The 27333-nt window shown below is 38.7% G+C and overlaps 1 protein-coding gene across 1 annotated transcript; it reads left to right on the forward strand.

The window, feature by feature from the left end:
* On the forward strand, positions 1–26786 carry PRKCI (protein kinase C iota). Its single transcript, XM_079315433.1, has 18 exons — positions 1–254; positions 7274–7395; positions 11717–11806; positions 13170–13220; positions 14387–14472; positions 15466–15606; positions 16475–16529; positions 17013–17071; positions 17543–17719; positions 18424–18521; positions 19488–19574; positions 20169–20304; positions 20807–20894; positions 21821–21946; positions 22049–22128; positions 23075–23164; positions 23434–23549; positions 24278–26786. Exons 1-18 carry the CDS (start codon positions 139–141, stop codon positions 24363–24365), a joined length of 1806 nt encoding a protein of 601 aa, XP_079171559.1. The 5' UTR covers positions 1–138; the 3' UTR covers positions 24366–26786.
* Positions 26787–27333: the final 547 nt, after the last annotated feature.

Raw genomic sequence — 27333 nt, forward strand, 5'->3', positions numbered from 1 at the left:
GCCCCCGCGCGTGGTGCCGCCCGGCGCGGGCGGGGCGCGCTGGAGGCGCGGGGGTCGCGCAGCCGCCGCCCCGGCCCGGCCCGAGCCTGCGGCTCCCCCGCTGCGAGCCTGTGGCTCCCCCGGCCCGGCTCGGGGGCGATGCCGACGCAGCGGGACGGCGGCGCCGGCAGCACCATGTCGGCTCCGGGCGGCCTCGGGGGCAGCCTCGGCGGGGACGGCTCCCACCAGGTCCGGGTGAAAGCCTACTACAAGGGGTGAGTGCGGGCGCCGGGGGACGGCCGGGCGGAGAGCAGCGTCCGAAGCGGCGCCGCGGCTGTTCGGGGTACCCGGCACGGGCTCCCGGGGATACTGCTGGCTCAAGCCCTGGGTATCCTCTGGCTTGTACGGGAGGAGGGAAAAACACTTCACCATCAACCGGCCGTGCTGAAATGAATGTCAAGTGCTGAACTGGTGTCCGGGTTTAGGGGGGAACTCGGATCCTCCTTTCTCCTGGATGGTCCCGGTGAATAAGGATGTGCCTGAGCAGCCTTTGCCCTGCTCACCCTGCTTCCCTTCACCCCCAGGCCCTGGCTGACAATAATGAGTATGTATTCCTTCATAACACACGTCAAAAGTCGCATTTAGTTGTTCGGGATCCAGCTTTGGTCCTGGTCTTTCTATGGTAAGCGATGTTCAGGACTAAAGGAAGAGGATGTTTGTATGAAAATGTGTTTCATGGGTTTTTAGGCTGTTTGCCTAAAACTGAGCGATTTCCAGGGGAGTCTGTGAATTCTAACCTAGATGCTTCTGCTGTTAAAAGAACCCCAAAATACTAGAAGTCTGCAAAATGGAAATCTGAGTTTTGTGGGCCTAATTTAGTGGCTTTCCAGCAATGACACATAAAGCAAAAGAAACGTCCTGCCTTGGGTTCATAGCCCCCTATTAAATAGTAACAGTTACAGGATTTAATAAGTTTCGGTGTAAGGGTTGTCAGTGGTTCATTGGGCCATTAAGTTTGATGGGAGGTGATCTAAGCAGAAAACAATGTAGGTTGCATTTTTGGATTAAGTGTGACCACAGCGCCCTTGATAGCTTCCTTCCAGTTGTGTGTGTTAAGCACAAGAAGAGGTGTATTGCGTTTTCCGTGTTTACTCTCTACTATCTCTAGCTGTGTAATTTTAAGGAGAGGTATAGAAACTTCTCTGAGCATTTGGTATTTAGTGCTGTGTTTAGTTTCTGGCTTGTGTCTCCTTCGGGGCTTTTCTTGACAGAAGTCTGTAGAAGTTCCTGTAGAGACTGGCACAGTCTGTGGCTTAAAGGATATGTGAGACACTGTCAAAGTAGGTGAAATTCTGAGCTCTTTGTTTCACAGTCCCTTTAATCCACTTTTTCTTAAGGAAGCAAAGATGCCCCTGGCTATCAGCTGGTAGAGGTATTCATTTGATCAGACCGAACTAAAATGGGAACTCTTCTAGGTCAAAACCATTTATTTTTCTTCTGCTGGGTCAGTTTTAATCTTGATCATTTCCACATGCAGTCACAGAGATTCTTGCATTGGCACAGGGAGGCTGTGGGGCAATAACAGGGAGGAAGCAGCCCAGGGTTGTGGGAGTGAGGAAAAAATCTGCTACACTGGATAGGATTGCTGGCTCATGACCCTGGTAATAATTTCACAGGCGCTGGAATGTTTCTTTTGAGTCCTGTGCATTGACTTTTTATATTTTAATGCAGTTATCAGTTTAATAATGGCATTGAGTCATAGAGGGTGTTGGTTAACCATTGTGAATACCAGCAAACTAACAAGCTGAATGCCTTAGTCATGATTTATTTAGAGATATAAGCAAATTATTCTCTCCATTTTCTTAGAACAGAAAATCTCAAGCCCCTACTCAGAGTTGCACTATCGAGTGGATATCAAAGCCAAACATTTTACCTGCACTTATCCTGAAATGACTTGGAGACTGGGGACTGAATGCTGATACCAAAGGCAGCTTTTCCCCTGTTCTTCATATAAACTGTCTCAGGGCTGGATCGAGGAATTAATGGGAAACAGTGTTAATCAGGAAACGTTAATCTCTCCTAATTTCCTTTTAATGAAAGTATTTAAGTGGGTTGTAGAATTTATTAGGAAAGTCTGGCTGGGAAGGTCTTTTCATCTTCCAAAAAGAGTTCCTGGTTAAAAAGAAAAAGAAACAAAAAACCACCAAGCCAACCCAACCACTTAGAAGCAGAGATTTGTTCTTGAAACGTTTGAGAATCTGATAGTCGGGATACTTGCCTAGGGCAAAGAGCCGAGCCCGAATCCCCAAAACTCAGCTGTGTCTGGCCAGGAGCCCAATTGCTTTTCTCAAGCAAAGACAAAGACTTCACACAGGACCCTTTGAAGAGTCTTTGTTTCATTGAACCGTGCACTGGTAATTCTTTATCTTAAATTCATGAAATATGTTAAAACAGGTTGGAAAATTTTCCTAAAAATGAACACAGATCATGAGAATAAGGGGATGGGGAATTCCCAGAGCCTTGGGAATTAGGGCATTAAGTTGAGTTTTTCCAGGTATTTCCCTCTCTCAGTTCAGCTTATCTTCCACACAGGATTGGTTGTTTAAAATTCTTAAAATAGCATTAGGTATTTTAAAGATTTGCTGTGATCTGTGCAGTGTGTGTAACAGAGGTTCCTGAGAGGGTTTTTGGGAATTCACTCTGTTACTCCAAAGGTGGATTTTTGTTGATGCAATTACAAAGTGTAGCAGCTACCAGTGTATGGCACTGATCAGCATCTGTAATTGCAACCATTTCAGCTCTCTGATGATATTCAAAGTTTGCCTTTTGTCTTACCTCATTTGCTGGAGATGCTTTTTGTCAGGTCAGTACAAGAAGTTGTTACATCATTCATACATAGATTGTAGGAGTAGAGAACAGGTAGGAATAATTCATTGCTTGTGCTCAAGGAATCCTGTAGAATTCATGATGATTTAAAAAAAGCAAAACCAAACAGCTATAATAACAATTTTTCTGTCACTATTAGAACTGCTAGCATGTATTTGTTCAGTGCCTGACATAGATTTTATGCTGGTTGTAGCTGTGTAGGCTGTAATGTAGGTTAGATTTTTTAATAAAAAGGGGTAGATACCAATGCTTTGCTCACCTTCAGTTTGATTTGGTTCAAGTGAAGAACATGCCTGACAGTCCTCTCATGATACATGTTAAACCTGCTTCTTTTCTTAATTACTTAATTACTTATATGAGTGGGAAAAGTGTGAGGAGAAAGCAAATTTTAATTGTAAAATCAAAATGTACCTCCATAAAGATTTCCATGGAATTAATTTCTTAAGGATTCTTGAAATCTTGCATAATTTCTGTTGATTTTTCTTAATCTTGGGCACTTTTTGATCAATTCTTCAGCACAGTGTCTTCTATGAACAATCAAGTTTTCTTCATAGGAGAGTGTTCAGCTTAAGAAAACTTTGGACTAAGTCTGTGAATACATTTTCCCCCCTTCTTGCTGTTTCAATATTGATTTAGCTTTCTGATTATATGTTGTTTTTTTTCCAGAAAAAAGAGACTTGCACAAGGGAAAGCAGTGCTTTAAATGGTTGTGAATAGCAGTGGCAGCACCTCATGGTACAGAAATGACACTGACACAACAGAATTCCCCAGGAGTCCTGGGGGGGATCATTGCAGTGAGCTCTAATTAGACCTTTTCAAAAGCCTTAATGACTGGCCCAGGTGTGTGACACATGTGGATATGTAGGTAACATGCATAATGTACCTGCACATTTCCCCATACATAATATGGGATATATGAGGCTGCAGGTGGAAAAGTCTAAAAGTAGTGTCTGTTCTTACAGGAGTTTAAGATCAGAGTGAAAAATGAGGTACAAATATTGAATTGTGTTTTAATTGTTTGCTTTTAATTGTTTGCTTTGGAGTTTTTGTGCTAGATTGTAATTTTTTTTTATGGTTAAAGGACATTACAACTCTTAGATGATTTATAAAAGAAAGTTAGGAAAGTTATTTGATCTCAGGAAAGGTGGACAATATGGTCTTTTAGATGTATTTAAAATATGTTCCCTAGTGTGTTTAGGTTTACCATTTGCCTTTTCTCCCTCTTCCTACGATTTATGTTTTACTGATTCTGATACTTGCAGGATATTGACTCAGGCCTTCTAGTAGTATGAATAAATGATCTTTATTAATATTTATGAAAGATAAAGTGATAGCTATTTCAGTGGAAGTAATTCAGGGCAAGTGCTGTCTTGTGTATTTGCATGTTTCCTACTCACAAGTTCCTGATTAAGACCAACTATAATAGTGCTGAAACAAATTGTAAAAAGTCTGGTGCTTCCATAGTAAGAGTTAGTTGGCACCTCTGGATGTGGTGGTGAGAAAGGTGTGCTTGAATCAGATTTTCTGATTTCCTGTGTGCCAAGATGGGACAAACAAAGATATTTATTTCATCTTGGAATAGCTTTATGAGAAACATGCTTATTCCAAGCAGTTTATAGCCTTGTCTTCATCACAACGAAGGACCTGTTGTCAAGAAAATTTTCCCCACATCTCAGTAAAAGAAGACATTTTGTATCTTTAATGCAAGTCAGCAGTCTGTGGTGCATATTCACTTTCCTTTGTCACTTGATTTGGCAACTCACTTTTATTTAAAATGAATTTTTTTTTTCTCAGTAGTATTTAACTTCTTGGCTTGAGTGAATCCAGCTTTTTCCTGATGAAGGCATCATCAGTGCTGTGTTAGGGGCAAGAATTGTGGAGACACAAAGGTGTGACAACAGAACCATAGTGAAAGGGAGACCTGTGTCAGCAGGAAATGTCAGGGTTGTCAATGGAGTTCAAATGGCAAAATAAAGCAAAATAAACCTGTAACCTTTCCATTCCTGTGTTATGTAGATATTGCTTGTGGAACCTACTTGACATCATCTTTCTCTTTTAATATTGCTATTGGCTAGAGTTCTCTGAAAGACTGATTAGTGTCTGTTACAGCAGAAGAGATATTCCAAATTATTTGGTAACTGTTTGATACCTGTCCTGCTAGAGATATTAGAGTAGTAATTTAGAGAACATGCTTAAATTCTGAAATAATTAAACTCTCCTTTTTTTCTGAAGGGAAACTGGTTTGCTGCTTAAAGGTACCAACAAGTAGTAAGAGATTTTTTTCAGTTGGTACCAGATTTTACTTTAGAGATACTTAGAGATTCCAAGGCTGGTTCAGTACATCTTAACATTGTGATTATTTTCCTGTTTGCTGCAGTAAAGTTAAATCTATTTTAAGGGAATCTGAATCATCACATTTGAAAATGTGCTGAACAGACTTTGCTAATATATATATAATTTAATATTCAGTTTTTGCTGAAGCATCAGTGATTACAGTCTCAGAAAATGTGGTCTGTAACTTTCTGCTTTTCTGGCAGTAATAATCATTTTACAAACTCTCTAGTGACTAGTTCAATCCCAGAAACCCCTGTAATGTAAATATATATAAATATAAATACTTTGGATTCTCAGCACTCTTCAGAACTTTTTTTTTTTTTTTTTTTTTTTTTTTTTTTTTTTTTTTTTTGTTTAAGAATATATTCCACTGTGCACATATCTGTGGTAAAATGTGAATCAATGAAGGGATGGTAAACTTAGTGGAGCTGCTAAGTAAGCAGTGCCTTATTTCCTTCCCAGAAAAACAGGAAATACAGGTTAAGGCTTTGCCTCCTAATACAGGCTGGCTGTGTGGTGGCTGCCCATGTGTCTGTGACAGTAACACACTGTCAGATCTGCCTCTTTGGCATTGGTTCCCAGCTGCTGTTTCCATACAAGATGCAAAGGGAGACCTTGCTGTGTTGGAAGGATGTGATTGGGGACTTCAAATAAAGCCCTGTTTGCTCTAAATGACTCTGCTGTGTCTAAATACCAGGGTCCAGTTGTTTGTTTTGCATTTTGTCTCACATGGAAAGAACAGGAGTGATTCCTCTACCAAATCACTTAGCAGCTTTTTGACTGCTTTATTTAGATTATTGAAGAGATGATGTGTTTATCCTGGGCATATGTCTGTTCTATTTACTGGGGTCTGTCCCCTGACTAAACCTAACCAATGATGATGATGCTCATAAATCCAGAAGCAGGCTTGCTGTTCTTCCACAGTGCTTAGAAATTGCCAGTTGATTTTGTTGCTGCTGCTGCTCTCAGAGGAGCCTCAGGCAAGCAGTTTGGTTTTTGTGTGCTCTCTGCCCCTCCTGAGCGTTGTTCCTGTTCCATAACCACAGCTTTTTATGTTAAGTCACCTTCTTGATCTCAATCTGCCCATGCTCACAGTCATTTAAAGGTATTTGACTTGCTGCTTACATACACTTCAGTCTAGTAGGACTTGATGGAGTTTCTGACCAGGTAAAAGCTTTGTTGCTTTAATTATTTTTTTTTTTTTTTTTAGTTCCCCCAAACAGTCCTGGGTGCTGGCACCCACTGTAGCAAATCCAGCTGGGTGAGGTTTTTATGGGAAGATTAACCTTGTAGCTCAAACATGGAGCTTTTATGCTGTTTGAGGAGTGTGTTGTAAATAGCCTTCCTCTAACTGTGTCTCCCATCTCCTTTGGTTAAGGGTCTGAGCCCTGTCACCTGTTCCCCTTTAAGGCCCAGCCAACACAGTGTGCCAGCATTTTTTGTTAACATGTTAAAACCAGGTTAACTCACTTTTAATTATCACAGAAATATCCATTCTGCATAACAGTAAAGCAGTACATTTCAATTGTAAGTATATGGCTGTCAGCCTTCTCCTTAATTGTGTGTAGCACCACTCTTTTTTTAAAGGCATTTTGAATATTTGTACATGCCCCCAAGTCTGCTAGAAAATCTCTTTAGTATTTGTCATTAATTTTTCATAACATCTGATCAATCAAAATTTAGTTGGAGTAGATGTAACATACTGTTAGAGAGGAAGTAAAACAAGAAATATTTTGAACATTATTCAAACATTTGCAGCATTTAATTCTTCAGTTTTCACTAGTGTAAGAGATCTAATTTCTGTGTGTGGTTAATGTCTACTGTAACTCACTTCATAGTTACTTGGGCATAAAATCTGAGATACCTGGAGGATTAAATGTCAAGTAATAAAAATCACTTGGAGCCTGACTTTGCTATAAGAAGGGAACTTAGGTGCTTTATTTTACTTTAACATTTTATATGGAGCTGCATCAGGGATGGGGTCAATGTTAGTGGTATATGGAAGGTGTAAGAGCTGATGATCAGTGTTATGTTTTGTGGAATAGTTTCTGAAGTTTATTTTTCTCTTTCCCAGGGACATCATGATAACCTATTTTGAGCCTTCCATCTCCTTTGAGGGTCTGTGCAGTGAAGTTCGGGACATGTGCTCCTTTGACAACGAGCAGCTTTTCACCATGAAATGGATTGATGAAGAAGGTAAATCAGTGCCCATCAATATAATTCTCAACTTCCCAGCTTTTCTTTCCCTTTCATTTTTTCTTTCCCTCTGTCTTCATAAGATAAGCTTGTAAAACATAGAATCTGACTCCAAAAATAAGTTATCCAATGCCTTCTTAAGTAGAATTGGTATTTGTTTCACTCTGCTTAATGTGTAGCTTGCTCTCTGACTTTATAAACCAAACAAGACCTCAGTGATTATGTTATGAAAATGTTAGTTCAGTGTTAGGATTTCTTATCAAGGCAACAGAAAGTATTCCTTTATACTGATGAAGATTCCCTTTGTATCTTACATTTTTGAAAGAGTTAAATGGACATTAAGTTATACAAATTGCAGTATTTATCTAAAATATTGATATAATTTAATGTATAATTGAGTTGTATGTGTAACAAAAAACCATTGTATCTCAAGTGTTATCAGCTGTTTCTTTAGCAACCTAAAGTCTGTTAACACATAGCTAATAATAAAATTTTTTCCAAATACTAAAGGTATGTAGTAACTTTTCATCAAAGTGCAGTGACAGACTTGACTGAGAACTCATCTCTAGTGCTTGCATTATCCATCTTAAAGTTTACCTTGGATAAAAAAAGTGCAGAGTCTGTTTTCCTTGTTAACAGATGTCATCCATTGAGCTGTGTGTGTACAGTAATAATTCTTTTAAAGGTTATTTGTAGGTTCTGTTTTCTCAGTGGAATTAGTTCATTCCACACACAGGTTTTGAGCTACAGCTACAACGAAGAGCCCTCTGAATTATGAGATTGCTGTGGAGTTATTTTAGCTGATGCAGTACATAAAAGGCTGCAGTATGCAGTGATTTGTTGACTGTGGTTGGTGCTTGCATGCAGCCATCAGCATAAATGGTGCTTATGGAACTGTTTCCTCCCATTTCAAATTGGGCTACTGCCAGTTTATTCAGAGTCTAAAGCTAAACGTGGAGCAAAGTTGATTTTTGGAAGTGCCATATAGGTAGGTGTGTTGAAGATTATGTGGTCTTGGGAGTCTGATCAGGTGAGGTTTTTTTCTTCTCTTTGTCATTCCCAAGTTATTTATACCAGGCAGATGCAGTACAGTAAAATGAACAGTATTTATGACTGAATTGCACAGCAGAGCTACTGGGGTTGAACATTTACTTTATAATAGCTGGCTGTGTTGTTTTATCATCAGGAGGATAATGGACTCCTCACTGCAGTGGAGGAGTCTGCAGTGTCAGTCATAGCAGGAAATAGATACGTTTTTTAAATAAACATTTTTGTGCTGATTCAATAATTTACTTGAAGCCACAATTTGTTCATTCTCAATTTCTGCTCTTTAATTAGATATATGTTTATTAAAAAAAAAAGGTTGTGGTTTGCCTGGACTATTTTCATGTGTGGGATTTGATTTTCACAAGCAATCCATGTTTGCTTTAATCATTGACTTACAGTTTAATGTCAGTGGAGAAGAAGTTAATCTGCCAATGAGGAATGTGTTTAAAGCAAATCCTCCTGTCTTTATTGTGAATAATTCTTGCATGTACAATGCATGGCTTCTTGCCAAGCTCCCTGCCTCTTCTCTCAGCACCACTCTGTAATGTTTTCAGCTGATATTCTTTCTAGAAACCTGTTTTGGTTTACTGGAAAATTCCTGTATCACATCCTCTTCACCAAAGCTGAAGTTCACTGTTTAACAGTAGCATAAGGAAATGTCTGTGCTGTAGAGTAATAGTGCTGTTACACTATTACTCAAGTTTTTTGTAGTCTGAGAGAAGATAAGATGTCTGGGGCATCACTGCTTCCTGACTAAACTGGATTTACCTGGACACTAAAGTTCTGATTTGTCATATAGTAAATGCCTTTGCAAGATGAGGGCTTCATATGTAACTACTCTGATTTCATAGAGGTAATGGCACACAAAGGCAGATATAAATTAATTGAGTTGATTCATTTCCAAAATCTTCAGATACAACTGGAAAATAGAATGAACTTGATTTGATTTTAGACAGTTTTTTTCCCCATATATGATCAGTTCAGCTTCATTCTGCCTTCTGAAACATCCTGTGGGATGGACACTGTGTGTGTCTTCACTCTGTTGTTTCTCACTATATAACTCAAAAGTAAATATTTTCCTATGTATCCCAGCTGTCTTTGCAGAATTTATGCTACTCAAGCCTGTTGAGAGAGATGTCTGTAAACCTCCTGTTCTGAGTTTGCTTATTCTTGAGACCCTCTTTTGCCAAAAGGAAACAGAACTGTTTGCACAGGTGTCAGAAACAAATGAAGAAAAACTGGTTTGTTGATTCTCATAGTGAGTTTGAGTAAATACATTTGTTCCTTCTCCTCCCACCCTGCTCTGCACAGTGTAAGTTTGTGCTGTGGGTGGGCACTGTGGTGTCCAGGTGTCCAGCTGTAGGGGGAAGTGGTTTGGTGGAAGATGACTGGTGGCTTCAAAGATGCACTTGGAGGATTTTTGTGTGCAGGAAACAATAAAGCACCAAAAATGGACCATTTACATTTGGGTTGGAAGGACCCTGGAGATCCACCCCCTGCCATGAGCAGGAACACCTTCCACTATCCCAGGCTGCACAAAGCCTCATCTTTTCTGGCCTTGGACACTTCCAGATATGGGGCAGCCACAGCTTCTGTGGGCACCCTGTGCCAGGGCCTCACCACCCTCACAGGGAAGACATTTTTCTCAGTATTGAATCTAAACCTATTCCCTGTCAGTGTGAAGCCATTCCCTGTCCTGTCACTCCATCCCTTGCAGACAGCCTCTCTCCACCTTCCTTGTCAGCTCTTTCAGGTTCTGGAAGGCCACAATTAGGTCACCCCAAAGCTTCTCCAGGCTGAGCAATCCCAACTCTCCCAGCCTTTCCTCATAGCTGAGTCCTCCATCCCTTTAATCAACTCGATGACCTCCTCTGGGCTGGCTCCAGCAGGTCCATGTCCTTCATATTCTGGAGGAACATACATTGGAAACAAAAGCATTGTGATACACCAGAAACAAAACTAATTCTCTGGAAAAAACGTTTGTGGGGTGAGTTGAAATACCTCTTGCTGCTGGGTGTGTGGCTTTACTGAAAAGCTTTAGCAGTGGCTGTATTAATTTAGATACCTTGCAGTATAAAACACAAAGATAATAGTTAATGGTCTGTTGCTTGTGAACTTTCTAACCGTGTTATTGACTGAGGACTCAAAGCTGTAAAACTTGCAGACTGGATCCAGTTTAGCCAGGATGGAAGTTAATCTGCCTTCACCCAGTTTGCTTACCCATAACCAATTTGCCACTTAAAGACATGGAAAGTAGTATTTCTGTTAAAAATTGGAAATATGGGAAGGCAAACTTGTTGTATGGGATTTGGACTAAAAATGAACTTCTTCTCATGCTGGAGCAGGCAGAGATAAATCCCTTGTTCTTGCACAGAACATCTTGTATAGATGAAGGAGGGAGGGACAAGTTAAGCTAATAACTAAAAATATTTTTTTCTTTGGGGCAGTGATGATTGGGATTCAACATTGTTTTAAAAATGTTTCAGTTACAGTATTATTTTTGAAGAGGCTTATTCTTTCAGGGGGTTAATTTTTATATCATGTTACTAATCTGCACCAGACACCAAAGAAAACACATGATAAAGTTTTGTTTGAGAAATTTTATCATCAAGGATTTGGTATGTAATTTAGTCTGTATCATCATAAATGGTCAACAAAACTGCAGTATTTTTATTAGAAAAAATAAAACAAAGCCAGCCAACTCCCACCTTTCTTCTGCCTTGGTGTCCTTTCTTTAAGGGATTTTATTTCAAAAAGTTGTGTGAGTGTGAAAGTAGTAATTACAAATCAGAAAAATTGGGTGTTGCACTTAGATTACTTAATTTGTCAAAAGTTTCCATGAGGTTTGAAGAGAGACTCACGTTCTGCTGCCTTTGCAGCCCCTGGTGCAAGTCTTGGCAGTGCTGAAGCAGCTGTGAAAATATAATTGGCCCAGTTCCAGTTAAAAATCCATGAAATAAAATTAGTCTTAGAAGGTTTTAGGTGCTGGAATATAGCCTGCACCTCCTGAACTGAAATAATGTGTAACCATGCTTGTAGCAGTGATGCTTAGTTCTTATGATCTGCTTAACTCTTGGGAATATCCCATATTTTTATTATCCCTGAAAGAACTCAATATGACTCTGTTTTCAGATGTACTCTTTGAACAATATTAAAAATAAATACTACCACATTTGAAAATATTGAATTTTTTCTGCAATAATTATTCTGAAACCAACTGTGAAGGAACTAGGTGTGGAAGTAAAACTATGGAATATGTGTTTTCTTTCCACAGGAGATCCATGCACAGTTTCCTCTCAGCTGGAGTTAGAAGAGGCCTTTCGATTGTATGAACTGAACAAGGATTCAGAGCTTCTGATCCATGGTGGGTGAAATGTACTGAAATTTACTGCTGCTCATGTTTGTACCTGTGAATGAATGGAATTCTTACCTCTCTTTCCTGTGCCTTTCACACCCTTCTCCCCTCAGGCCTCTGGCCATCCTGTCAAGGGATGCTGTTGACCATTCACTGTGCTTTTAGCTCTTTTTCATTTAGGGGAGAAAAACATACTTTGCTGTTAGTTTGTTCATGAAATCCAGCCTCTATTTCTTCATTCATTCAGCCCAAGTGCCTTCAGACACTTGCTGGCAGCACATGGTAGAAGGGATAAAGTAGTATTTATTTATTGATTTATTAGATTTATACATTATCTTGAAGTTAATTATGGATAAGTGCTTTAGAGCAGCATCATTTAGGAAAAATAGTTAATGAGCTCCATTTGTGATGCCAGATTATTGAAAAGCTTGTCTTTTCTAAAATTACTTACATCAGTTTTAAACTTAATAATATCATACCCCTGTTTAATGTGCAGTTGCTCAATTTTTTTTCTTCAGGGTTATATGCCTTTTTTGGCAGCTTCTCCAGAATATTTTTCTAGCTGTTTGTAACTTTTTATCAGTGAAAGGTTGATCTTAGTTTATCAGAGATTAGAGCAGAAAAATCATCATTATGAAGTGTTGGTGTGTTACACTAGAGTGTCTTTACAGGCTCCTTCTCTTAAAAAGATGCAAAAAATGTGTTTTATAATCAGTCCATTTGAAAGGAAAAGACAGCTTTCCAGCTTCCAACGGGGAGCTTTAAAAAGGGGAAGAATATCATCCATTTGCAGATACATTTCACTGCTTCTGTGCAGATCAGATTTTTCATCTGCCCATTCTCCATGAATTTTTGTGTTTGATAAGCTTCTGATTAAACTGGCACCAGGCTGTCTGTCCACATTTATACTTGTATCTAATGCTCACTGAAGCCAAATAAATTATAAAAGATGGGTAGTATTATCAAAGCTAAATAAACTGTGAAAAAACACAAAAACTTACATAGTCAACATCCCATGTAACTGTTAGGATGCTGTCATATAAAACATTTGTAGTATTTGGACATCTTGACCAGCTGTTAAGATTGGCTACATGAGAAACCAAAATAATTATTTTTTCTAGTTACTGTCTTTAAGAAATAGCTTCATTTATTCTGCTTTTTGTGTGTATTGCTCATGTCTGTCACTGCCATACCCAGCAAAAGGGGTTTGTGGTGATTTGCAGCTCATCTGTTCTCAAAGAAGTTTTTGTTGAAGTGTAGTCAGTGCTGTTCTCTAGATGGTTGAATGTCTTTCAGGAGTGTTGCATTTATCCCAAAGACTTATTTTCTATTTGAAATGAAAGCTAATCAGGAATTCATGTCTTTCTTGCAGTATTTCCTTGTGTCCCAGAGAGGCCTGGCATGCCTTGTCCAGGAGAAGATAGTAAGTAGGCATTTCAGCTAATACAGAAAATCAGATTTCCTTTTTAGCAGATTTTGATGTTCTTTGGTTTAGTATCCCACACTTATAAATATTAATAATGCAAATCTGTAAGCATAAAATATTTAGAAAGAATAGGAAGTCTTTCTGAACTGAATGTTTGTCACTTCTGAATCACTGTTAATAAGCATTTCACATTCCTGTTAACTACTCATGTCACTCTGCTTTCCTTGCTTTTGCCTCTTCTATCATAGCAGTTTTTTAGCCTATTCCTGCCTTTTGGGGAGTTGCCAGATTGCTGGCTGACAATTATGAGCAGAGGCTTGTAACCAATGATAACAACTTGTTGTGTCACTGTTTACAGATCTGTGGTTAATTAATTTGAAATTGATGTTTAGGTGCTATCAGGAAGATTCTCTAAAAACCTCTATTGTGTTAACAAATGTTCTAGACATTAAAGAGGTACTTTCTCCCCAGTCTTAAAGTTTTATAAAAGAGAGTGTGTATGTGTTATGCACACAAGCATCTGTCAGCTTGGTATCCAAACCTCTGACCAATCCAATCTAAATGTGCATGTTTCAAAGTTAACTTGGGCAGAATGAATAATGCTGGTTATCTGAAAAAATAAATCAGCAAGAGATTTACAGCTCAGTGTAGTTTTTCATATCTTAGTTTTCAGTTTTGGTTTCTGTCATGCCTAAAGTAATGAAACATAAAGTAATTGTTAAAAAATGGAAAAAAATAATAGTGGCAGCTATTATTGAAATATTTGTGGATTTAAAGCACAGGAGGATTTGTCAAGCAATCTTATAAATCAGGACATGCGCCCAATTCACCTTCCTTCCTCCTTGCTCTTCCTCACAGCTTCACCCCAAGCTGAGCTATGTGTACACTTTGCAGACAAGTGCTTGTATTGTTTGGACAGTTTACCTTCTCTTGACTCACTGTTCCTTTTAACTTCAGAAAAATCAAGATTAACTTTGAATTGATCAGGATATTCTACTTCGAACTTAAAAAATAAAAATATACTTGGAACATTCCTTTTTTTCTGTAATGTGCAGGAGTGAAACTTTACTCTGCAAGTTACTGCACACAGAAACCCCCAGGAGAAGATGTTGTAGTTCTGTGTTTGTATTTGTCTGGATATAATCCTGTGTTTTTCCTCTTAGAGTCCATTTATCGCCGAGGCGCCCGCCGGTGGCGAAAGCTCTATTGTGCAAATGGTCACACTTTCCAAGCCAAACGATTTAACAGGGTGAGACTCTTGTTGGGTGCTTAAAGCCATGGTACAGGGATGTCTTATTTTCATAATGATGATGCCACTGCCTTGTAAAGTTGCCAGGTAGTTTTAGTCTCATTTTTGTTGTTTGTCTATACACTTGTGGTAATCCTGTATCTTCTGGAAACTTATGCAATATTAAATCATCTGGAACTTGAAATAGAAAAAAACCAAACAAATTGTTTATAATTCACTTTATATACACTCTGAAAGCATAGTGTCAAAGCTCCTGTGTTCCCTTAAAATCTTCCCAGAGGGCAAACTGGAATGTATTAGATGGCTAAAGGTGAATTTTCAGTTTTTTAACTTCTGGTAGTAAAATGGTCTGAACTTGCTTATGATGCACAGACTTTTCTTTCATGACTTCTAAAGGAGAAAGCTGAGATGTTTCTCCAGGCAGCCTGTTTTTGGTGCCATGTAATAGACTGAAAATAACAAATTCAGAATGTTTTCAGGAAGCAAGGGTCAGATATAATTAGCTAAGAACTGCTGTGTTTAAAAACAACAATAGCAAAAGCCAAACCCAAGTATTTGAGTAAGTCAGGCCTCTTGACAGCTTCAATAATCTTTCCTTCTTCTTCAAGCTCAGTGTATTGTGTGCTTAATGCTTGAGATTGTCTCCACTAAACTTCATCTTGAGCATCCTCATGTCTAACTGCAGCTTTTATTGTTGTTGTTTTTTGACCTCACCTGGGTTAAAGGCTGTCAAGGCACCACAGTTAAATCAGTTTCCACTCTGGCCTCCATAGGCACCCTGTTTTCCTGGATCTTTGGAGTTGTTTTGTGAATGTCCTTCAGCGAGGGGTGATCTTCCCATTTGCATTGTTTAAGGTGTTGAAGCTTCTGCTTTCCTCTGTGAGGGCTCACCTCCAGAGAAATGAGGAGATGAGCTTGGTTAAATGCAAGTGTGGCTGGATAGGTTTATCCTTCAGTTTTGCTCTTTACTGAGTTTGTGGTTTCTGATTGCAGAGAGCTCACTGTGCCATCTGCACTGACCGGATATGGGGCCTGGGCCGCCAGGGCTACAAATGCATCAACTGCAAACTCCTCGTTCACAAGAAGTGTCACAAACTTGTCAACACTGAATGTGGCCGACACACACTACAGCCAGTAAGTAAAACTGACCTGATAAATTGTCTCAAAGAAGCAGCAACCAATCAATCAAACAAATAACTCCCCCACTCCACTTTATACTGCTGGTTTTCAAACTGCAGCCAAATAATCACTGTAGTTGAAACATCATTTTTATGGTTAATGTGACTTTTGCAAGAAAGTTTGGGATTCACTGAGCAAAATTGCAAATTATAGCAAGACAGGAGTCTAATCTGCACATCTGACATTATTTCCCATGCCACATATAAGTGACATTTATCCCATTCTTCACAGGGACTTTGCATAGCATGTACATATGTACACACTAATTTACATCTTCAAAATGCATAGATGGAGTAAATTCCCTAAATATCTGTTAGATTATTGGATTGTTTCCCATTTACAGCAGAGGAATATGAAGAGCAGAATTTTTTACTTTTCTCCCAAGAAATTAAATCATTCTCAGTTCTTAAGTCCTGATAAAAACTGAGATTATTACTGGTTTAATAAAGGAGTCAGCTTCAAGTCTATATTTTGGGAATTTTTTTTGACTAATATATATATATACCACTGAAGGACTTGAGTTTTTCTATCTTCTCATCTGTTGTATTTCATCCTCTTTTGTACCAAGTTGTCACTTCTGCAGCTTCTGGAAACATGTCATGACTTCGAGAAAATAGGGAAAATAAAGAATGCTGTAGTTTATTTCATTGTCTGTGTTTTAGTAACTATGTTGACTAATCAAGTTAAAAAGTAGCTAGATTATATTCGTCAGGGGTCATTAATTTCATTTTTTGAAATTTTCAATTTTCATATTTTTTCATTTCTGAAATAATGTGTGTGACACTTGGACAGTCTATTACAAAAATCCTATCTATGTTTGCAGGAGCCAATAATGCCTATGGATCCATCATCAGTGCATTCAGATAATGTAGAGACAGGTAAGATCAAGAATTTTTTTCCATTAAATTACTGTGATTTGCTGAAAAGTGAACTTTTGAAATAAAATTGTTTTTAAAACCCTTATTTACTTTTTCATAGAATAAAGAAGACTGCTTCTTAGTGTTAAAGGGGATATAAATATAAAAATTCCAGTTTTCCACATTTTAGCAGTTTCAGAAACTTGACTAAACAAAGAAGAATTTATGCTGTCAGTTGCATTTAATAAGCTGAGTATTTCAAATGCTGTGATCAAGCAAAAAAAAAACCCAAACTTAACAGCATTAGCAGAGCTTCTGCTGGGGTGGTGGCCAGACATGTTTGTTCTTGTGGCAGTTAGAGTGATAGTTCTAATGCAATTCTATTAGTTTTGAATATTTGCAACAGAAGCATTTAAACTGTGTTTCTCTGATTGGGGAAATTTTAAGGCAGAAGAAAATCCTCTTGTGTTGTGTCAGTCTAATGAATTTTTCTTGCACCTCCAGTGATACCATACAATCCCTCGAGTCATGAGAGTCTGGACCATGTTGGTGAAGAAAAAGAGGTAAAATACCTTTTCCAAGCTAACTCTGTAGAATCACAGAGTATCTGAAGCTGGAAGGAACCTATGAGGTTCTTCAGAGCTATTAAGGCCTGTGTGTCTCAATTGCAAGATTTTAGTAGTTTAATTTGCCACAAACTGAAAATTAGCACAATGGCATGTTTGGGTTGCTCCTGAGATGCCTCCATGTGTGGCTTGCACACTGCTTTATATTGTACCTTGAGTTGAGATGTGCTTTGATTTAGAAAGTGTTCCAAATTCTCCCAGTTTGGTTTGTTTTTTCTCTGCCAAGTCTCTTTTACCTCCTTTGTTTCCTAGCACATTCCTTTCTGGGACTGTACGGTCTTAAGATAACAAGTGTTAATTGAATTGCTTGTTTATATTAATTTTGAAATGTTATTTGAAAATGCTGACTTTTGCAGTTGCTGACACTGGCAAGGCTTCTTCCTCATTTCAGTGCATCTTTACCCACAGGCAATGAGCATCAGGGAAAGTGGCAAAGCTTCTTCCAGTCTGGGCCTGCAGGATTTTGATTTGCTGCGGGTCATTGGAAGGGGCAGCTATGCCAAAGTGCTGCTGGTTCGGCTGAAGAAAACCGAGCGCATTTATGCCATGAAGGTGGTGAAGAAAGAGCTGGTCAACGATGATGAGGTGGGCAAGGTGTTCTCAGGGAATTGAGCAGCTCTTCCAGACAGCTCCAGTGTGCTCCATGAGGAGGGAGCCAGGTCTGGGCTGCAGCACTCTGTGGGAATTCTCCATGTGGTTTCTTGTGCTGTTCTATAGGAGGTTTGCAAGGCAGGTAGCCAGGTGGAGTCTGATTTTCTTATGTTCAAGACTGAGTTTTTGTTACACAGAAATCTTCTATGTTACTTTAATTTCTTGACCCTTATCTTAACAATTTTTGCACAGTGATTTGTGAAAAGGTGTCAGAAATTGCATTATTAGACTGCTAAAAACCTCTTGTTACTGAGGATTTCCTTTGGCTACTCTGGAATCATTGGAGTGACTCTGGCTTGTTGTCCAAGAGCTTTTGTATTTATTTCTGTCTACCATTGATTCCTTCTGCATTTCTTGGTGCCACTTTACATTTCCCTGCACTGGTTTATCTTTTATAGATCAGTGTGTTTTCATTCCCAAGGTGGTTACACACTGAGGCTAAGAGTAGAGGACATTCAGGAAGTAAAAAGTATGCTATCAGCTATTGCTTCACATTTCAGAACTGTAGAATATTTAATTTCTTGCAAGTAAAATAAGGACAGCAAAGTTCTTGAATGTCTTTCTGCTAATTGTCATTAATACTTGACCTAAGAAGTGCAACAGTAATTTTCTGAATGTCACTTTTCTTCTAAAAACAGGATATTGACTGGGTTCAGACAGAGAAACACGTCTTTGAACAGGCCTCAAATCATCCCTTTCTGGTTGGGCTGCACTCTTGCTTCCAGACAGAAAGCAGGTAAAAGTCATTAATTAATAATAAAATAGTCTTATTAAAAACACTTCATCCTATCAGGCACCTCAAAGACCTAAATTTAAAGCATAAAGTGTTAAGTAGCAAAGTCAATGTTTTGTAAATCTTTGTAGTATTTTGTGATCCAAATGCCATGTGCATCTAAGGTTTTCAGATAGGGAAAATGCTGAAGAATGTCAAGTACTGGTAGATGTGGTGGGAAGGATTCTGGACAGGAAGAGAAGTGCAGCTGGTAGGAAAAAAGGATTAAGGATATGTGATAGAAGAGAATGTAGAATGGAAGGAAAAAAAGGCTTGGGGAGATGAAAATCAGAAGTATGAAAACTGAGGAATAATTGTCTCAAACTTGCCTGGATTCTTTGAAGATGAATCTGTAAGCAAGACTCAGAAAATAGAATCTGAGTTTTCAAAAGGAAAACCAAGTAATAGAGATGCAAATTACTGTTTTTCTATTCTATACAGTAGCACCTTTAAGTACATATAAAATCCAGTTATTGTATATTTAAACAATATCCCTGCTGTTTTGAAAAGGTGACAAGCTAATAGAGGGAAGTGAGAAGAAAGAGTATTTGTAATACTTACAGTATTAACCACAAAGCAGACTAAAGGGATCAGAAAACTAGATTTTTAAATTTTTTGTGGTTTGTGCATAGAAACTGATGTGGCTCTATAGAGTCAAGTGTGTAGTAATGACAAGCAGTACCTGTAATGGATAAGGAATATGGGAAGGATTACTTACATTCCTTTAGTAATGAAGGCATTATCTAGAGAAACTTTGTATACTTGATTTTTAATTTAGGAATTTATTCAAAGGAGGGGAAAATGGTAGAACCAGCCATGGTGCCAGAGATGGGAGGAGTGGAGTGGGCATTGTTCTGTAACAGACCTGTAACACCTCACACCTCTTTCAGCCCTGCACACAGCCATTTGTAACAATCCTGTGTGTTCCAGGTTATTCTTTGTTATAGAATATGTCAATGGAGGAGATCTGATGTTCCATATGCAGAGGCAGAGGAAGCTGCCAGAGGAACATGCCAGGTGTGTGTCATTCCAGATTTCTTGCATCAAAACAGTGATTTTCTGACACAGTACAGCAGTGCAGAGATTATGAGGGATGAGCCAGCAAATCCTCTCCAGATGTTAAGGATTTAAGAAATGTGAAACTGCATCCTCCTTTTGCTGCTGCAATGCACCGTGTTTTTGTTTCAAGAAGGAGCTGGAATAGGAAGCATTTAGATGTTGTTTGCCTTGGAATTACTCTGTATGACTTCAGTCTGCTATTTTTTTCTAGAAAAACAGTTTTGTGGTATTTTTTTAATGTCTAATGATATCAATGTGTTTCTCGTACAACAACCACTACCAGCTGTCCAGGCAAATGCTGAGTTTTGGGTGCATATGCTTAATCTCAGATGGTGAGATAAAAAGGATGATTGTAGGAGACATTGCTATTAACTAAAAACAATTTTTTAAGTACATACAAACATTAGTATGATTATAAGCAATTTGCCACTTCTCTGTGGAAAAAGAATAGAATACTTGGGATTATGTATAGAAAATATCATACTACCAAGACTGTGTTATTGTGCTTTGGGTTTTGATTACTTGAGTAATCAGTATTTCTTTCTACACTAGGTTTTATTCTGCTGAAATCAGTCTAGCATTGAACTATTTACATGAGCGAGGGATAATCTACAGGGATTTAAAACTGGATAATGTGCTCCTAGATTCTGAAGGGCATATTAAACTCACAGATTATGGCATGTGCAAGGTAAGATCTAGTTTCTTGCTAACCAGGAAAATCAACAATTAAAAAAGTGTTATAAATTAAAAGATGCAGAGACTTTAAAAAGTGAAATTTCAAGGTCTTTCTCTGTACACAGTGCACATGGGCTGTGTATTCATTTCACTTCCACATGTGGAGAAAGACAAATGCCAGAGTGCACAGACTGCACTTACATGTACTGTTTCTGTTTTCATAAAGCTGCTGGATCAACTTGTCTGGGAGGGGTTGGCTGAAACAGTCAGGATAAGGTGATTTCAAAAGAGTTGAAATTATCAGTCACTTGCTCCTGTTTGGATTCTGTGGCACTGCCCATTTCTTCTGGGAAACTTGTCACTACAAAGACACTGGAGCACAGCTTTGACTTTGCCATGGAATTGCCATAATGCTGGTTATTCAAGATTTAATTAATTCAAAATGAAGCTCTTAGCAGAGGAGTGTGGGATCTTCAATGAACTGTAAAATATTTTCTTCCCATCTTTTCCTAAAGGAGGGTCTGAGGCCTGGTGACACAACCAGCACGTTCTGTGGGACTCCAAACTATATTGCACCTGAAATTCTCCGGGGAGAGGATTATGGTAAATGGAATTTCTTGTTGCTACTTTATAACTTTCACCTTGTTTCTTCTTGTTGAAGTTGTTTGAGCACTAGAAAGTAAAAAATTTCCATTAGTCACATGATCAGTCTTAATTCAACATCCTGTCTGAAAAAGTAAATAAAACCTTCAAAGGAAGAGTCAAAAACATCACAGGAAGCAAATGAGATAGTCTGCATTGCACATTTTAAATTCTTTTGAACAGTCTTGAAAAATAGCTTGAGTCTTCCAAATTTATTATTGTTTATAACTATTTTAGATACTACTAATGATATACTTGCAGTCTGGAATTGTGTTTTGTTTTGGAGCTTTACGTTTGGCAGCAATGGTAGATTAGATACAAATTCATTGCAAAAGGCCTAGATAAAACATGTCCCTTTACATATATTTTTTTAATCTAGCATCTTATTTCAATCAAATGTCTCTTTCATACTGGCCTCAGATATTCCTGCTTATCATAAGCTTTCTAGGCCAGACAGACTGTATCAGCCCCAGCCTGGCTACTGGGGTTTCCTTTAGCAGTGAATAGTAGGGGAGATTTACTTTGTTCCATGAATCACTGACTTTCTGCTATTAAGACTCACACAGTTCCTCCTTGGCCTTATCTCCCACCCTGGATTATGCACTCTTGGTTAGTAATGACTAGGCTTAAATATTACCTAAACCTTTGTTAAGGGCTTTACACCAACCTTTAACCTCTTTGCATTTCCTCTCAGAGCATCTCCTCCTGTTGTGTACATAATGATCCACTTAATGTCTGCTGCAGTCGTTATCTCTCCTTTATTCAGCTATTTGGAAAGACTGGCAATACTTAGATTTTTGAACTCATCCTTCTCTGGTTTTAGCCCCAGAGTGTTGGTATTTTTGTGGTGAAGTATCTGCAGTGGTGTTTTCTCTCTTGAATTCTAGGCTTCAGTGTGGACTGGTGGGCCCTTGGTGTGCTGATGTTTGAGATGATGGCGGGCCGGTCGCCGTTCGACATCGTCGGGAGTTCTGACAACCCTGATCAGAACACAGAGGATTATCTCTTCCAAGGCAAGTACCATGACTCTCCCTACACTTCAGTGCTTTGCTTCTACTTTACCTTTAAATAACTTCAAAGATGCAAAGGCTGATAGGACCCTTGTTTTCTTGCAGTAATTTTGGAAAAGCAAATCCGAATTCCCCGATCCCTCTCTGTGAAAGCAGCAGGTGTTCTAAAGAGTTTCCTTAACAAGGTAAGAGCTGATGAATTTTATTTGCTATATACAGAAACAGGGTAGAAAAGATGAGAGCCTAAAGCAGAATTTCGAAGTGGCTGGAGGCCCTATTCTAGATACTTCTCTTAAAATCTGAAGCTCTTGGTTCTCAGGCTGGGATTATGAGTACATTCCAAAGTAAAAGGCATAGAATTGCTCCAAGCAATTTCTTCATCCTGGAGAATTGAACAAACTTACCAGATTTAGTTTTGTTCTGAGAGAAGCAGCTTAGCAAATCACTTGGACAGCTTCTGATGAGTTCTGGAGGGAGATGCAGAGGCAGGATGTGCTCACTGCTTGTTGGGGACTCTCTAGCTTGAGATTCAGAAGGTGCACGTGTAGTAGTGGATGATGAGTCCAAGCACTTGCTGCTGGCTTTTAGTGAGTGTTACGTGAGTGGGAAGAAAGAGATACAGGAGAAACCCAGTTTGGTTAAATTATTCTAAGGAAGTCACACCATTCACTGCACACTGTTACAGCTCCCTGGTAGTGTGTGCATGTTTGTATCTGCAGATGGAATTGTCTTGTTGAAATAAGCTTTTTTTCCACAGTAATTACTAGGAGCTGCAGTTACTGCTCCAGTGTGATTTCCTGGCATAATCTGTTCAGGGAAGAGCAAGGGAGAGTGGGGGGAAAGAATCAAATTCATTAGTTATCTAACAGAGCCTGAAACCTTCGAACAAGTCTGATAAAAATGAAAAAAAGCAGCATAGGCATTTATATAAAATTCAGTTAAGGGCTTCCTTATATTCCTCCCTATTTCAGAGGGTAAACTGGGGCAGTTTCCAAAATAAATAATGCTAATTTAGTTCTTCAGTGTTCCTTGTAACTCTGGTGTTTCATTTCTCATGGGATTTGTAACACTGGCTTTTTATTCATGTGTAGGCTGTGGCATCCATTTAGAAATATTTTTTTCCTTGCACAGGATCCAAAGGAACGCTTGGGCTGCCATCCTCAGACAGGGTTTGCAGATATCCAGGGCCATCCCTTCTTCCGCAATGTTGATTGGGATCTGGTAAGGGAATGCCCCCTGCCTTGGCTGAGCTTCTTTGCATGCAGTGACAAAGTTGTTTGGAGCCTAAGAGAGCTCAAAAACATTAAGATCTTAATTTATGTTGTACCAGAATTACAATACACAATCATTATTTCCTTTTACACAGTAGATTATTAGAATGACTGTACAAAGTATAAAAAGTAAACCTAATAGTCATTTCCAGCTTTGTTTAAAAATAATTCAATAGGTTGTAACTCATTCTCAGTGTGACTAAGTGTGTTTATTCTTAGATGGAGCAAAAGCAAGTGGTGCCTCCATTTAAACCAAATATATCTGGAGAATTTGGTCTGGATAACTTTGATTCCCAGTTCACCAATGAACCTGTGCAACTCACTCCAGATGATGAGTAAGTAATGTAGAATTTTAGAAGTTCAGAGAAGAGAAGATGCTTTTTCTTACCTGTTTGGGTGTTTTATATTGTTAGTAGTCAGGTGAGATTGTCCTGGCTGAAAAGCCTTTATTAAATGCATGATAATGTGCTTGATTTTGGTAGTGGATTTGTGGCTACTTACTCTTAGGAGGCCATGATTTGGGATGAGGAGGGAAGGACCTTTCTAGTTTGATTAAGCCACTGCTGTTCACATTTTAGTAATTTTTACTAGGGTTTTAGATAACATTCACATAGTATGTAAACATAAACAGTGTATATTAAATGTTACCTGTGCACTTTGGAAGCTGGATTACAGATCTTCTTCATCCCTTTCTAAATGCAAACTGTACAAAAAAAGTTCAGAAAAGTTGCTGATGCAGATGCAGTATCTATCACATCCTAATGTTTTCAGGTCCTTACAAAACTGACTGTTTAGGGCAAGTTTGGAAACTGCAAGCCTTGCAGACTGCTTTGTGGAAGAGTGAGTGGAGCCCAGTCACTGCTTTTGAGGGGTTTTGTGTTTTGGTACCATTATTGGGGTTAAAAAAACCCAGTGGTTACTGTAAAGGTAAAGAGGGACAAAAGAGGAAGGGAAATTTTCTCAATTGCAGTCCACTGAACAGGTTTAAATTTTAAGTCAAACTATCAATTAATGTTATCTTTTTAATTTTGCTCAACTAATGACTGTTTTTTAATCCTAATAGTGATATTGTGAAGAAGATTGACCAGTCTGAATTTGAAGGCTTTGAATACATAAATCCTCTTTTGATGTCAGCTGAGGAATGTGTCTGAATTCTCCATTTCTGAACTGTGCCAATTGTTACTCCATTTGTTTCTGCATGGATAAACATCTCTCCATTTGGATGCACTTGCATAAAATGAGTAACTCAGCATCCTGCCCTTGCCACCTGGTGTGAATTTTCTTTTTATATTGATTGTTGTCCAGGACAGTTTGTTATGCTGAACCTTCAGCTGCCAGATTTAAAATGTTAGAACTTTCTAACAATTTTGCCAAATTTGAATTCTAGTACAGGAGTTGGTCTCTGGGGCTCCTGACTGAACAAAGGGTCTGGCTGTATAGTTTGCCAGTACAGTGTTCTGAGCAAGGAAAGGTTTTTCAGTGCTTAATAAATACAAATTGCATCAGGTCATGTAATACATTATCCTTTAAGGATTTCAGATTTTCCAGCAAGATGAGTAAGAACTTATCACTTCTGTAGTTCTAAATCTCTTCTCTCTGAACATCTGATTTCCCTGTCCTAGACACAGAAATTACAGCTTTGTTCATGCCCTTCAGACTGGAATGACAGCAAGGGGAGCAGATATTTACACTGAATAGGTCAAGACTGGCTGCTTTCATGGGAAGTATTGATCCTACCTGAAGGAGACTGTTAACTCCATATCAGAATTGGTAGACTTTGCTGCAACACTCACACTAGGAATTGTACACTGATGCAAAGAGTGCCTTTCTAGCCCAGCCCTTTCAGCAAAGGTTGGAGATGGCATCAGGTGTCAGTTTAATGAAAGAATTCACTTAACTCTTTGAGAAATTAAAATCTTTTCAGCATAATTCAGCAGTAATGGGCAGCTAATACTGAACCTCATACTATTTATTGCTTTTGTACTTGCTGTCTTAACTGCATCAGAACTGCACACGGTACAGCCACAGCCTGGAAAAGGGCATTGGTTCCTTTTCTAACTTACTGCCACACTGCTGGGAATGAGTTCCATTTTGCCAGTGGAAAAAGCATATCTAGAAAAAAAAATAGGTGCTGTCCACAGTGACTCCCTTAACTTCTGCCCTTAGGGATGGTGATCTGTACTCACAATCAAACCTGAAATGTTGGTAGCAGGCTCAAGGAAAGCAACTGAAAGAATGGGTCAAACTAGAACTATGATGTGTGTTTCTTACATTTCATGTTAGCAAGCAGTGTAATATACAGCACAGACAATTCTTATTTTTAATGCTAAAGCAATAGTTATAAATGTGTTGGGCTGAAGAAATGCCAAATGTACCACTTTTTTATTATTATTTTGGGGAAAAGGGATTAAAAGACACTGAGGAAAGGAATCTGTGTTATGTAAGAGCTGTAAGAGAAGCTAAGCATCACTGAAAGCAGATCTGAGGATCTGTAAGCACACACTGGCAAACAGTACCTGAAGCTTTTAGTAGGCTTTTGTTTGGCCAGTGTCTTTCTGTGAAAATCCTTGTATGGCAACACTAATTTCATAGCACAAGTTTTCTGCTGTATGTCTGTTCGCTTCCATGTCAGCTGCAAGCAGAGAGATTGCACAAATCCACACTGGTGTCATGGTATGAGATTTAGTTCATGTTTTTCTTTGCAATGTGAATAGGAAACTCTCTAGTATTGGGCTAGATTTCCAAAACTGGGAAGTGATTTGAGGGGTTTCAGTTTCAGGGAAGTGTTGAACCTCTTCACTGTTAAAAATCAGGTTTCCTTAAATCCAAGTTACATCTTTTCAAATGTAAAATATCAGTGAGCCTTCCTTTAAAGAGCAGCTAATGGGGTCAGGTGAACTGCTTTACATGCAGTTTTAAAATGGTGATTGTTTAACTTCCAACTTCTGCACCCACATGATCAGTTTGGACATCAGGGCATAACTGATATTAAACCTGATTTAAAGCAAACAAGAAAAGCCTTGTCTCTACAGTGGCATAATCTCCTACGAGGTGTTAAGGGAAATGGCTTTATGTAAGAAAGGACATTTCTGCCATTCATCACAGAAGAGTAAAGCAAAAGTTAATTTTTGCTTTTATAATGTCACAGAAAAAATACTTTTTCTATTTACATATCTAACCATTGAGAATGTTGCAAAGTGACAAATATCTGAAATTACTGTAAATCCATTTTTTAACTTTAATTTTCTCCAAAGTGCCATGATATTAACTGTTTTTTTTTCATTGTTAAGTATACAGTAACTGTCATAAATATTCAGAAGGGACATTGGGTGTAAACAGTCCAGTGCAGTAGGTTTTGGTTTTTGGAGAACATGTCTGCATCAGAAGCATGATGTATTTATGTGGAGTAACCTCCTTTTTGTACACGAGTTGGATTCCTATGGGTGCTCTGCTAGTTAATATTGTCACTACTATTTTCCTGTTTCATATGGAATATGGTCTTGAGCGTTGTTGTGTAATCATTCCCTTTATTTGTGCACACTTTTTACTTTAAATAAAACATTTATATTAGACCTCTGTGTGTTACAATCTCAGAGAAATGCTGGTCTTTTCTTGGGATCATCATCTGACCCTTTTAAACTATCCATATCCCATGGGAGCCTTGTTCTAATATTTTCATTTCTTGTTGAAAATTGCTCTGGAATAGGCCACAGCAACCGAAGAAATGCCTTTCTCACCCTGCATTTGTGAAACATGTCTGAGAATGCAGGTTCTGCTCCAGCATCATTCCCCAGCCTTATGCTCATCTTGTCCTTTGGAAAATACCATCTTTGTAGGTTCTGTCTTTCCTTCTAACACTAGTGATGAGACAAAAGCAGTGAGGCACCAGTTCTCTGCACAGAGACAGAAATCTTGAAGGAAAACACAAAATGCTACTTCAGCCTGCTCATCCAAGGGCCTCTTTTCAGCTGGAACTCGTACAACGTCATCCCAGCTGCCAGAGCTGGGATTTGGAGTTCAGAGCAACGCTCTCGTCTGCTGCACTTACTTCTGCATGATTTATTTCTTTGTTTCTTCAACTCCTCCCCTGCATCCTCAGATTTCTGACACACAGGGTGA

Source organism: Erithacus rubecula (genome assembly GCF_903797595.1).
Source record: "Erithacus rubecula genome assembly, chromosome: 11".
Taxonomy (NCBI): domain Eukaryota; kingdom Metazoa; phylum Chordata; class Aves; order Passeriformes; family Muscicapidae; genus Erithacus; species Erithacus rubecula.